The sequence below is a fragment of the Nannospalax galili genome, unplaced genomic scaffold (assembly GCF_000622305.1).
Source record: "Nannospalax galili isolate Female #2095 unplaced genomic scaffold, S.galili_v1.0 scaffold312, whole genome shotgun sequence".
Classification (NCBI taxonomy): Eukaryota; Metazoa; Chordata; class Mammalia; order Rodentia; family Spalacidae; genus Nannospalax; species Nannospalax galili.
The window spans coordinates 1,842,142-1,855,973 of NW_008335967.1; the positions used below are offsets into that span (position 1 = coordinate 1,842,142).

The 13,832-nt window shown below is 39.6% G+C and overlaps 1 protein-coding gene across 1 annotated transcript in view; it reads right to left on the reverse strand.

Moving 5' to 3' along the window:
• Nucleotides 1–9,224: 9,224 nt before the first annotated feature.
• Slc26a4 (solute carrier family 26 member 4) overlaps nt 9,225–13,832 on the reverse strand; it is a 49,708-nt gene continuing 45,100 nt past the window's right edge. Inside the window, exons 18-20 of the mRNA XM_008830719.2 lie at nt 13,009–13,154; nt 10,588–10,671; nt 9,225–9,364 (exon numbers count right to left, since the gene is read on the reverse strand). Coding sequence (XP_008828941.1) covers nt 9,341–9,364; nt 10,588–10,671; nt 13,009–13,154 — 254 coding nt within the window. The 3' untranslated portion in view covers nt 9,225–9,340. The remainder of the gene's footprint in view (nt 9,365–10,587; nt 10,672–13,008; nt 13,155–13,832) is intronic.

A 13,832-nucleotide genomic window follows, 5' to 3' on the forward strand; every position in this document is an offset into this window, starting at 1 on the left:
CCCTCTCCTTCTGCCGGACCATACCAAGGGACTCACCCTTCGAGGGCTGGTAGTCAGCGACGGGCAAGATCCCAAAAGATGGGACAACCTAAGACAGGCACAGTCCATAATGTTGGGTGACCCTTGAGGTGGGGACAACAATGCCAAGGCAAAGAACCTCGACTCCCACTGGTTGGCATGGAGTTGGCCCAGCCTGCTCTAGAGGAAGCTCACTATCTTGAGGGAGGGCGCTCTTGATACAATGACCCCCTGAGCCATTCTACTTTGCTTTGAATGTATCTGGACTGATACCAATATGCTATATATTTTAAACTATACCTCACCTTTTAAAATAAAAAAAGGGGAGATGTGGGAGACAGGCTTGAGCCTAGGGTGAAAGTCTTATTGACAGCCATACAGCAGGCCTGAGGTAACGGCCGACCCCTGGATCCACAAGAAACGCCTTGTGACATTTGCTCCCATTGGCAGATCATGAGACTGATGCCTAGAGCTCACCACTTCCTAATCACCACCCTTGGAATCCACAATTGCAACACTTAGATATTGCAACAGTCAGGGTCATGTGGTTTCCAGGAATCCAGGCTCTGTAATCTGAAACACAGTATGCTAATGAGGCATCCTACTTGCTGTGCTCTGATTGGACCACTACCCCTATATAAGCTTGTGCCTTCCTGCAATAAAGCAGATCTGTGTCACTGAACCTGGTCTCCTGCATCTGAATGCAGCAATGCTGGCACAGACTCCTCACCAGCCCTGGGGTCTGGATCGGACAACTGATAGGAGGAGCTAAGAGAGCAGGAGAGCGGCCATATCCAGAGGAAAGCAGCCACAGCCGGTGACCACAGCACATCACAGGTGCACTTACATACATGCAGACATAACACTCATATACATAAAATAAAAATAATAAAACATATTTTAAAAAATCCCCAGCCCTGTACATGCTAATTCTTCTCATTAACATTCCTCTGAGGACATGTGTCAAGCTTTTGTATTCTAGAATTGCCTCCATGTGTTACCTTCGAAGGCCTCTACATCCATGGCTTCTGCATCCATGGATTTAATGAATCACAGGTGGAAAATATTTGAAAATTTGACATCATACAGTAGGATAACTATGGTTGACAGCAATTAATTCATTATATTATTTCAAGGAAGAACTTATACATTTGTTTGTTTCGTATTTGCAATGTCAGGGATTGAACCCAGAGCCTTGTGTTTGCTAGGTAAGCACTATACTACTGAGCTAACTGCAGCCCATTTGAAGAACTTGAATATTCCCAACACAAAGAAGCAGTAAGTGTTTGAAGTGATGACTGTACCATTTGCCAAGATTTGATTGTTACGCATTGTTTATACATACTAAAATTTTGTACTGTACTTCATAGATATATAAAATTATATGTCAATTAAAATTTTTTAAATGTCTGACAAAAATTGCATCTGCATCAAACCTATGTATACTTTTCCTGTCAGTATTCCCTAAGCAATATAGTATAACTATTTTTATAGCATGTACATTGTATTAGGTATTATAGTTAATACAGGGATGATTTAAAGTATATAGGACTTGCAGGTATGGTTTACACCTGTAATCCCAGCACTTAGGAAGCCAAAGCACAGGAGGAGCTCCAGCTCAAGGTGCTCAGCAGGGGTCTCAAAAAAAAGTAAAAACTAGAAGTATATAAAAGGATGTGTGTTGGTTATATACAAACATTACACCATTTTATAGGAAACTTGAGCATCTGGACTTTGGTGTCTACAAGGATCCTGAAACCAATGCAAGAGGACTGTGTTTATGGGTATGTTTGCTTCTTTATTGATCATTTCTCACATTAAACTATAAATTTCATTAGAACAGAGAGTATGTCTGTTTTGTTTACCATTCTCTGGGTGCCCAGCCTCTAGTCCTGGACCAGCTATAAAATAGGTACAGAGTAAAGGTTTGATGAATGAATGAATGGAGAACTAATGGAAAAACTAGTGCCCCATCACGGGATGGGGAGAGGCAGATGAAACAAAAAGAGAAGTAGCTTGAAGTACTTAAGCAGACAAAAATTCATCTCCACATCCCCCCGACCCGGGTAGATCTTTAGCCCAAATGTCCTCACACTGCATGGCTAGCTGTCTCCCTTAGATATGGAGAACAGCAGCAGTCCCAAAGTTTCAAGCCCTTTCGTTCCTTAGGAGAGGTGACAGCAAGCACAGAGCCCTCATTTGCCAAAGCTTGTTATTTTTCCACAGACATTTAATAACTGGCTTAAACAGAAAAGCAATCACCTCTTTGTTTTAGAAACTGAATGTTCCTTTTTTACAAGCAAGTAAAACCACAAAAAGACAGTAGAATCCAAGCTCCCACATAGGAAAAAGTATTTATAAGGATATAGTAACTCCATTTCAAATCAGTATCTACCTCTGCCTTATATGTTTTAAAATAGCATGTATTTCTTTACCTGATCATAAAGTAAGGCTTCATATAATTATATATAATACTAAGATTATCCTAAAAGGATAAACTATGGAAACAATCTCATCTGTGGAACAAGACTTTTCTTTCTAAATCACAAAAGCTAGTGTGTCTTCTTTCATTTCTTACTCTCTCTGTGGAATAAAAACAAAAACCTCATTCTTCTCTACTTTAATTTCACCTGAATCTGTTTCTAGGTACCCAGGTCAGCTGATTGGATTATCCAGGTAATGTAACCCCGCCATTTTTGCCTTTATCTCTTACCAGACTAGAGATTAGCATCCAAGCTCCTAATGCAGTATATAAGGCCCCATTTATCTGGCTCCAGTCCACCTCCAGCTTTTCTCACTACTTCCTTCCCTGACTCACCTGGGAGCTTCTTGGGTAAAGGGCATGGACTCAACAAGTCTCGTAGTAGTCCTGTCCTACTGTTACTGGAAATTCAGGGGAGTTACTTTGAAATTCAGGCACTGTTGCTTCTGAGGTCCCTGCCCCTAAAAGTCAACATTCAGAGAGAACCAGTCCCAAGTGTTGGGCAATGTCATACAGGTCACAAGTTCCTTGAAGAAAGCTGTTGTTAGGGGCTGGAGAGATGGCTCAGTGGTTAAGAGCACTGCTACTCTTACAGAGGAACTGGGTTCAGTTCCCAGAACCCACATGGTGGCTCAAAACTGCCCACAGCTCCAGTTCCAGGGCATCGGATGCCCTCTCCAGGACTCCTTGGGCACCAGGCATGCACATAAAACACAAAGTAAAAACTTAAAAAGAAAATAAACTGGGCATAATGACATATGCCTTTAATCCCAGCACTCAAGAGGCAGAAGCCGGTGGGATTTCTTTTGAGATTGAGGCCAGCATGATCTACATAATGAGTTCCAGGCCATCTAGAACTATAGGGAGACTGTATCTCAAAAACAAACAAAATAATAGTAAAATAATAATAATGCTAGTAATAATGAAAGCTGTTGCTAGAATTCCTTCCCTGGGAGATGTAAACAAACATCTACTCCCTCTGTATAAGTCCCCAACAACAAATTGATATATTAGTCCACCAGAGTCCAACTTGGGGAACCATTGAGCTTATTTACTTACAGAGCATGGGTGAGGGATTACTTACAAGACTGAGTGACCCCAGAAAACTTGAAAGTGTTACATCAGCATGGATGACTACTTCCTTCCCCTCCAACTTTAGTTAACTTTTCACAGCTTACATTTTCTAGCGACTCCCCAGATCACAAGGCCAGGCAGTTAAGTGCAGAATTGCATACAAAGGTGGGCAGAGTGGGAGGGTATGGTCAGAGTCTCAAGTGAGGGTCCACTAATCCATCACTCCCTCTTATGAGGAAACATAACAATCAGCAAGCAGTCTTGAGGGGCTCTTGCAAGTAGTCCCAATAGTTCTGGTGATGGCTATTGGACTCAGAAGATAGCATTCTAAATCAAAAGCCTTACCGAGTCTCACCAATTGACCAAGGACATCTAGAGTGACTCCTAACATAATTTCACATCTAAAGAGTGACTTTTAGATGCTCTTGTTTTTGTGTCTAGAGCGCCTTATGCTTGTTATGGTAGTGAGCAGAAACTATTGCAATGAAGAGTACTTTCACCTTGGAGGTTCCCTGGAAGTCACTACAAATGAGTCTACAGTAGCAGTGGAAGTGCTCAGCTTACCTTGACCATAGAAATTTAGTATCAGAAGTACTCCTCGGACTGCAATTGCCCTTGTTCAGTCAGAAATCTAAAGGTGATATAATAGGACAAGGTACTCTGCATCTGGGGTGCTTTTTAAGGGGACCCTCAGAAGCTGAGTCTTGTGCTGATGATACAATTAAATTTCTCAATTATAGTAGTGGTTATATGAATCTATACCTGGGATAAAATTGCATTAAGCTATAGACACAGAAGTAAGTGCACATATAACTAGTAAAACATGAATAGGCTGTATCTAATTTCCTGGATTTTGTATTGTAGTATTGTACTGTAGTTTTGCAAGATGTTCACATTTGGGAAAATGGTGAAGGGTGCTTGGAAATGTCTTTGCAAATTTCTATGAATTTGTAATTATTTCAGTATAAAGTAGTTTAAATTAGGGAAGAGGGGTCTCAGTACTGGAGCACTTCATCTACAACAATGCATAGTGAGTGAACTTGAATCTGCAACATCTTAAGCAAAAATAGTACTTCTATGTCCAGGCTGAATAATATTCTTGAAGAAAAGGATGGAGCAGGGTACCTTAGTCAGCATATTCAAAATGGGTTAAGGTCTTCAGTTACTTGACAGAAGGATGCTCTCTCTGTTAGCATCAAAGTCAATCCTTGGCCCTTTTTTGGAAACCAGTAAGCAAGCAGTTGAGTTGTAGTAGAGATTAACAATAATCCTGAAAGCTCAGAAAACACTGTCTTGGAAGACTGCCATTTAAAAACTATATTGGCCTTAGTGTCACTAACTGCCACTTAGTCATCTGTAAGTACTTATTGAATATCCAGTGTGCGTAGGCACTTCTTATTCTTCTAAGTGCTTGGGATATGTCCAGGAACAAAATTAAGAACTCTAATAGAGTAGGGCTTATGTTCTAGCATGGGGAAGAGGCAGGAAGAGAAATAGTGTAAGAGAATTATATAACATACTAGAAGGCAATGACTGTTATGGGAAGAGGGAGGACCAAGAACCAGGAGATTGTATGATGTAGATCAGGAGAGTCTTCCTCACTTCTGTGAGTTCTTAAGGATGTGCTAATACTGAAATCGTTCTGCCTGCTATCAAATTACATTATTCCTTTCCACTTCCTCCTCATCTGTCTTCTTCCCTGCACTGTTTACTCTGGCTTTTCTCTTTGCTCTTTTTGTTGTTGTTGTTGATTCTCCCTTATTTCTCTCCTTGGGTGTCATTTTCTCCATTGTGGGTCTCACTTTTTCACTCTTTTTTTGTACCTCTGACTTTCTTCCTCCCCTCACTATTTCTATTTTTCTCCTCCAGTAGACACCATTATGTGGCTTGCTGGTAGAGCAGAGTTCGTGTAATTAAACTGCATGTACCTGGAATTTCATTGTTTATTGTATTGCTTACATGGTAAATATGTCCTGTTATAACTGAAACCAAACTTTCTTCATATAACTTGCCTGATACAGATACAGAATAACTTTAGTTTCATTGACTCTCATCTTGTAGATCTAAGTGCCCAATGAGGGCACCCAGCATTTCTGGAACATGGAAGAATACTCACAAGAATGTTCACAGCAACACCATTCGTGAAAATCAAAACTACACACAGCACAAACAACCATACGTAATTGGATGGATAAATATTTGGACAGTGGAATACTATGTAACAGGGAGAATCAGCGAATGGTTGCTGGTGCCAAAACAGATGATTCCTAGGATTATAACACCAAAGTGAGACAAACACAAATAAGGGGAAAATGGAATAATTGAATTATATTTATTGTAGCTCAAATAAAACATATTTTAGTAGGTATGGTGATGTTCACTGTAGTCCTAGCACTCAAGAAAGGAAGATCACAGGTTCAAGGATAGCCTTAGCCATATAGCCAGAGAAAGGAAGAAAGGGAAGGAGGGAGGGAGGGAGGGAGAGAGGAGAAAAGAAGAAAAAAAGGTTTTAGAAATAAAGACAGCTTGAGGCTGAAGAGATGGCTCAGTGGTTAAGAGCACTGCCTGCATTTGCAGAGGGCCTAGGTTCGATTCCCAGCACCCACATGGCAGCTCACAACCATCTGTAACTCCAATTCTAGGGGAGTCTGACACCTTCTGACCTCCTTGGACACTGCACCATACAAATGCACCTACCTGCATGCCAGCAATACACTCATACACATAAAATAAAAATTTTTTTTTTAAAAAAAAAGAAAGACAGCTATCACTGGGGGCAGTAGCTGGGGGTAATATGGGAGGGCTTCTGGGAGCTAGTTATGTTTCACGTGGTAATATGGGTGTGGGCTAACTGGGATGTACTTTATTGTGAAAATCCTCCAAGCAGTACATTATAGTCTGTATGGTTTTTATACGTATGTTGTACTAGAATGAAAAGTCTGCTTAAAATAATGAAAGCTATTCTACAGAATAATCTGGAACTATTTGAGTGAGAAATGTAAAAGTTAACTAAGAGATCTGTGAGGAACATTGTTTATTGCACTGATAAATCTACAAATTGAAATCACATACACACAAATGAAAGTGGATTAAGAATATATCCAAATAATGAGTAATGAGCAGAAGTGAGCTGGGGATGTAGGATGTAGAAATTGTATGATAGCTTTTCTCAAAAGGACATGACTGGGTAGTGTGAAAGGTAACATTAGAGCCTGATGTGATAGTGCACACTGTAAGTACAGCACTGAGGGGTCTGAGGCAAGAGTGTCACTAATTTGAGGCCAGCCTAGACCCTGTCTCAAAGAAGAAATCTCCAAAACAAAAACAAAAAGGCAAGTTTACATGTATTAAATAAGGTCTATAAATATTTCCAAATTTATGTGTGTTAATTTTGTTTTTCACTTGTTATTGAATCTCATATATAATCCTGGGATCCTATAGGTTAGAAATATAACAAAAGACAGATTTAATTTCAAGTAAGTTTCCATAGACAATACAGAATATACAATATGCTTTTTATTCATAAAATGCACAGTAGAGACAGTATTCCTAGAGAATACTTGTGAAACAAGTCTACAGTCACAATGGACCCAAGACTCTAGCTACAAGACTCTAAGTGGAACTTTAGTATTTCCTTTAAGAAAAAAAAAGAGCAGTACATCTTTCCTCTTTTGAACAGAGGTATTCATCCATTTTCTGCAAGACTATTGCATTCACTCTTTAGAGATATGATCACTATGAAACTGAGATGGCATTTAAATTCTGGTATGCCCTGATGAGATGCAGCCAGAATCAGGGTCAACTGCCTTGATAAGCTACTTGATCACCTTACTTCAGAAGTTGACCACATGGTTTCTGATTGTATTTAAGAAGAAACCAGAGATAGTATGTTATGCCTTTGGATACCAAGCACATCTAGGAATTCCACACATCTGTGCCAAAAGGACATGTAGTTCTGTCAGGGAGAACATCTCAACTAAGGGCCTGAGTCCTTGTTTTTCTCTAGAAATGAAGTACAGTTTCACTCTAGTATAAATTATATAGGCTTAGTACATAAAACCAAAGTCTATGTGTTAGATGGATACCTAAAAAATGTTGACTCAGAAAAGATTAAGTAAAAAAAGATACGAAATTTTCTGGCTTAAAATACAGGTTTAAAATTTTTTTTTTCAATCTATACATTCCAAACTGATTTTTTTTTTCATTTTCATGTTGACTTCATTTAGAATGCTTTGTCTTCAAAAGCTTTTAAAAAAATAATATTATTTTTATTTTATGTGTATGAGTGTATTGCCTTCATGTATGTGAGTGCCCCCATGTCGTGCAATGCTGCTGAGGTCAGAAGAGGGTTTCAGATTCCCCTGGAACTGGAGTTAAGGACAGTTTATAGCTGCCATGTGGGTGCTGGGAATCGAACCTGGGTCCTCTACAAGAGCAGTCAGTGCTCTTAACCACTGTGCCATCTCTCCAGCCCCTCAAAAGCTTATTTTAAACACAGACTACTATGAATATTTTACTTTTTAGATCATTTTGAAAGTGGATAGAATTCCATTACAGGTTACTTACTGTATATACTATATTACATGGACAAGTTCGTTTTTATCTCTGTGGTCTTACATTAAAATGAGTTTTGCTCAAATTCATCTTCTGTTAGAATTTTTAAAATATTTTTAAAAATCTATTTTCATGTGTATGAGTGTTTCACCTATATGCATGTGTGTTAGTGCACTCAAGGGTGCAGTGCTGAGGCCAGAAGAGGATGTGGGATCCCCTGCAACTGGAGTTATGGGTAGTTGTTGCTGGGAACCAACCTTGGTCCTCTGCAAGAGCAGTCAGTGCTTTTAACCACTAAGCCATCTCTCCAGCCCTCAAGCCATGAACTCTTGATCCTCTTGCCTCAGCACCATCAAACCTGACTTTCATGTCAGATCATAAGTAGTCAAATCTGTATCTACCACCACATAAGGACTACTTCTATACACTAAGATAAGTTAAAACTACATTTTAAAATTAGAGCTTATCAGATATTTTCTTTTGTGGTCTGTACTTATACTGGACAATGGATTCTATAAGCCTTGCAATCTTAATTGCTTTACTTCTCTGCCTCGGTGATTTTAAAATATATTAGCTCAGTTCAGTACTTTTTAAGTGAACCATTTTTAGCATGAAAGAGATCCTGAATTCTGATTATTTATCTGATCACAGATAGTAATACTTCATTATTAGGGAGTGACCAAACTTGCATTTTTAAAACTTTATTTCCCATAATGACTTTTTTGATAAGTGCATTAATAATTGTATTTCACCATTTACACTGTAATCAATGCAGCACATGGATTTTGATGTCAGTCAAAGAACGATCTTTCCTTTCGCCTCCTGGCTCACCTGTCCATAAAGGCTGTTGGGTCAACATTTAGTGCAAATTAACAGATCGATTGGTCCCCTTGTGGACACTGATAGCAGTATTGTCCTGGGGGAGCAGTGGAGTGTGATAACATCAGCACGGTCCAGTCATTGCTAAATCTCCTAACTGTACTTTAGAGCTAAGCTGTTAGTTTTCTGCATAAAGCACATAAATAATGCTTTTCATGTAATGTCCAAGAAGTTTTTTAAAAATCTTTGGATTTTTTTAAATGTAGAAGAAAAAAGAATGTCTTTAAGTGCAAAGAAATAGTCAGTGCAGAAAATGCTTGCATAGAATGACATATATCAATAGGAAAATTCTGTCTTGCAGTCCTTCATGATAGTGATCTCCTGAGCCTGCTTTCAGGAAGCAAGTCTGCGCATAGCCTGTGGAAGAAAAGGGAAATAAAATACCCCAACTGAATTCTCTTCAGGTCTACATTATCTTCTAACAAATATGTTTTTATAATATTGGTTGCTTAGTTTTACTCAGATGTGCATCATCACAATAAAAACAGGGAAGGCAGTTTTGATGCCCATCACGCTTGAGCTAGATTTATGTAAAGCAATAATTGCTGTTTCTTAAGCACTGTGTACAAAGCACCACTCTTGTTACTTCTCGTACATCCTTTAATTTTCATCACTCTGGTATTATTATCTCTATTTTACATGCGGATACTGAAATGAAACAAGGTTCAGTTAGCTGAAGAGCCAGTAAGAACCAGATTGAGGCCTAGCCCTCAGGTCTTTGTGGTTTCAAATCCCAGACCCTTGAGACCACTGTGCTACACTGTTTCAGCACCTCAGAAGCTGTACCTGAATGGTCCTTTTATGTGGGCATCAGTAAATTAGTCCATGATGTGGTAGCTACTTAAGTTCCTGAGATGTTTTCTTGTTTTGTTTTTTAGAACAAGTTCTGTAGCCCAGAATGGCCTCGAATTCCCTATGTAGCTGAGGATAACCTTCAACTTCTTATCTTCCTGCCTCCATCCCAAAGTATTGGGATTACATGTGCCCAGTTTATTCTGAATATCAAACCCAGGGCTTCATAAAAACTGGAAGTGATGACTTAGCTGCTGGGCCAAGACACCAGGCTTGCGATTTTCATTCTACTATTACCTTTTCTCCACAGAATTCTCTGCCTATCCTCCCCTAACATCTCCAAAGGAACTTTCCTGTTTTCATTTTCCCCTCCTATGAAACTGTCCTTTCAGGATTATTGTTTTTGTTTTTTCTTTTTTTTTTTATTGAACTTTTTGGAATTTCATACAATATACTGAATACCCCTGCCCAATTTCATGTACTCCATACTTAAGTGTACATACACTTAAGTGTGTACATGTACACACACACACACACACACACACACACACACACACATAGCCTATAAAGTCACATTTGTGTCCCAAATGTCCTTTGGTGTGGGTCCATCACTAGAGCCTGGTCAACCTACCAAGAGTCCCATTCTTAGATTGACTCTCCCTCCTGGCAACTGTCTCCTTTCATAATTTAAAAAAATTTTTCCCTGGATAGTTCTTAAAACTGTTCACTGCTTGCATTACTCAAGATTTCATCCAAATCCTTTTTTCAGGAGAAAAGAGTAATCATACCTCATCCTGGACATCAAGTTCTTCCTCAGTCATTTCTGCTTCCATTAATTCAAGAGGATCTTTACAGTCTTGAATGAGCGTGATCTTGACAAAGAGAACACACAGCATTTATTGGAAATATAATAGCATGCTATTATAATAGTTTTGCTAGTGCTTCTCTCTGTGACCTATAGACTTCAGAATCCTCTTCAGATTTCTGGTTCTTTTGCATTTCATCTTGGGATTTTCCCTGCACCATTTTTTCACATTCTGGTATCCTGGCACAGTTCTCCCTTGTTTAATCTCCTTTACTGCTCTCTTTGACCTCTGAAGTGTGTGCCTCTTAACAAGGCACCCCACACTGCCTCCACCCAAGCAGTCAGTAGTGCTTGTCTTCTGACAGCAAAGTCAGGAGCACTCAGTACAGTTTCGAGCACACTGATCACACCGTGGAGGGCTGGTGACAGGACAATATAGAGTCCAACTTACCTTGGATAGAAATTAATTTTCTTGAAGGAGGAGTTGACTATTAAGGAAAGTTCTGCTCTTAGGGGCAATATATCATCTAATTCTCTCCACAGAGGAGATCATCAACAACTTGACTTTGTCTTATGCATGATGAAAGACATCTCTAAAGCAAGACCAAGTATATACCAAGGCTAAGTCCCCATTCAAATGATCTTATTGTGTTAGAGAGGTAGGGGTTAGGTGTAACTACAAATTATGACTGTTGCCGGGCGTGGTGGCACACACCTTTAATCCCAGCACTAGGGAGGCAGAGGCAGGCAGATCTCTGTGAGTTCAAGGCCAGCCTGGTCCACATAGGGAGTTCCAGGACAGCTGGGGCTACAGGGAGACCCTGTCTCAAAAAGACCAAAGAAAAAAAAAATATGACTGTTCTGGGATCGTGCCTATGGTAGTAAAGTAGAAGGATAGATCTCTGCATCTACAACATCCTTAATATACAAATGACTCTTCCTGAAGAGAAGGAAAACCCCTAGGGAAGGCTAATGGTTGTTTACTACAACTAGATCCTGAGGAGACAGACAGGTAAGGTTCCTGACTTCACTGGCACCAGTAATGGTCAGCCCACTCTACAAGTATTCCTTTATATGCCAGCTGACATACTCAGAGTAAAAATAAAAATCTGTCCCAGCCACTTAATGCCTTACTGATTGCAAATAAAATTGAATCTAATGTACTGCGTACACTCTTTCTCAGTGAATTTTATGCCATTCATTGCCTAAGATATTAGATCAGAATGGGTGTTCAAAAACTGAACAACTATTTTCATGGTTTTGTTTACCTTTAATGTGGGGTCCTTTTAAAGATATGTGAGCCAGATTTGTTTTTAATCTATGTGTTAGAAAAATGTTGGATTCAAAAAAAGGTGGTAAGTTTACATGGGACTTTTATTTTACAATTTTTTATTTTATGTGTATGAAAGTATTGCCTGCATACACATAAATACACCTGTGTCATGCAGTGGCACGGAGGTCAGAAGAAAGCATTGGATTTGGATGCCCTGGAACTGGAGCTACAGATAGTTGTTAGCTACCACGTGGGTTCTGGGAATTGAACCTGAGTCCACTGCAAGAACAGCCAGTGCTCCTAACTGCTGAGCCATCTCTCCAGCCCCTCCTTTTTCTTTTTTTAATTTTTTTTTTATTAAATTTGTGTGTGTGCGTGTGTGTGTGTGTGTGTGTGTGTGTGTGTGTGTGTGTGTACGTACTTGACCATTTGAGCATGTATGGAGGCCAGAGGCTGACATCAGGATGTCTTCTTCTATCACTTTCCACCTTATTTTTTGAGACAGGGCCTCTCACTGTATCTAGAGCTGTTTGGGCTAGATTAGCTGGCCAGTGAGCCCTAGGATGCCACCACTTTTCACTCTCTAGCACTAGGGTAACAGACATATACCACCAAACCCAGTTTTGTTTTGTTTTGGGGGAGGGGAGTTTTGTTTTGCTTTTTTAACATGGGTATTGGGGGATCTATCCCTCCACTTGTATATCAAGGACTTTACCCTCTGAGTCATCTCCCCAACTCCTATATATTTTTTTTTCTTTTCAAAGATCTCTTATGAACTAATCATCTTAAGACTACAATTCAAGGATTTCCAGATCGCTGTAATTTATACTACATCTATATACACGAGTCAAAAAAAAAATCCATGATTCAGTGCTCTCTTCTAGAGAAGCATTATACCCAATGCCCACACTTATCAGAAAACCTACACATTGCAGAATTATGTCTTGGACCATACCAAGTACCTTCCTAGAAACTATTTTACTTAGACCTTGAATCTTCCCAGCAAGTTACATGGTTTTATTCCCATTTCAGTGATGAGAAATAATCTCTGAAAAGTTAAACACATCACCTAAAATCCAGCAGTTGAGCTGGGTTTCAGAGGAGAGTTGGATAGATAGGTTAAATATTTACCGTTTCTAGAAGGGAATCTTGGCCCTCTTGTGATTTAACCTGGTTCTGAAGATAGAGTATAGCATCATGAACAGTCAAAAAGAATTTGTCCTTTTTAATGTTATCATCAAAGAAACCACATTGCTCCATCTTTTCTATCACATGATCTGCCAAGGAAAGACAGAATATTTAGTTGCTAGAAAAATCATTTTAGTAAAATCAAAGAATATTGAGTTTTTATAGTGCCTTCATTAGTTTTTATCTTGTTATAAAATGTGACCCTGCACTAAAGTGACTGACTTTCTTGTCCAGCAGCACACAGAATGGTTATCCCACAATTGCTTGTAGACTGCCTTGGTGACATTTTGCCAAGCCAGTGTTTCCATCCCCCAGCTGCTGTGAGCCTGGCTGTTGGTTCACAGTGGTGCCCTTCTCAGACTCCACCAACCCACATTGGTGGCCCGAATCTGTTGACTGAGAGATGAGGGTGTAAAGGCAAGGCCTTAAATAACTGCCCCTGCTGTAGGACTCCTTGTGTAATCAAGAATCATAGGCAAAACTTCTGGAACCATGTGCTTAACCAGCTTCCTCACCTGCTGTATCCCTCTTTCCTCACTTCCTCAACCACTTGTGCAAGAACCCTCATCTCAGGCTCTCATCCCCATCTCAGAACTCAGCCTACATACCAGCACTTTCCTCCATTTACAGACAGACACAGAGACTTATACCCTTGGGATTCCTCCTGTTCCAAGGGATCTAAGTCATCTATAGTTCTGCTCTTCCCCCAAACAATTTCCCCATACTGACCCAAAGCCACTAACAGGAAATAAGTTTTTATACATTGC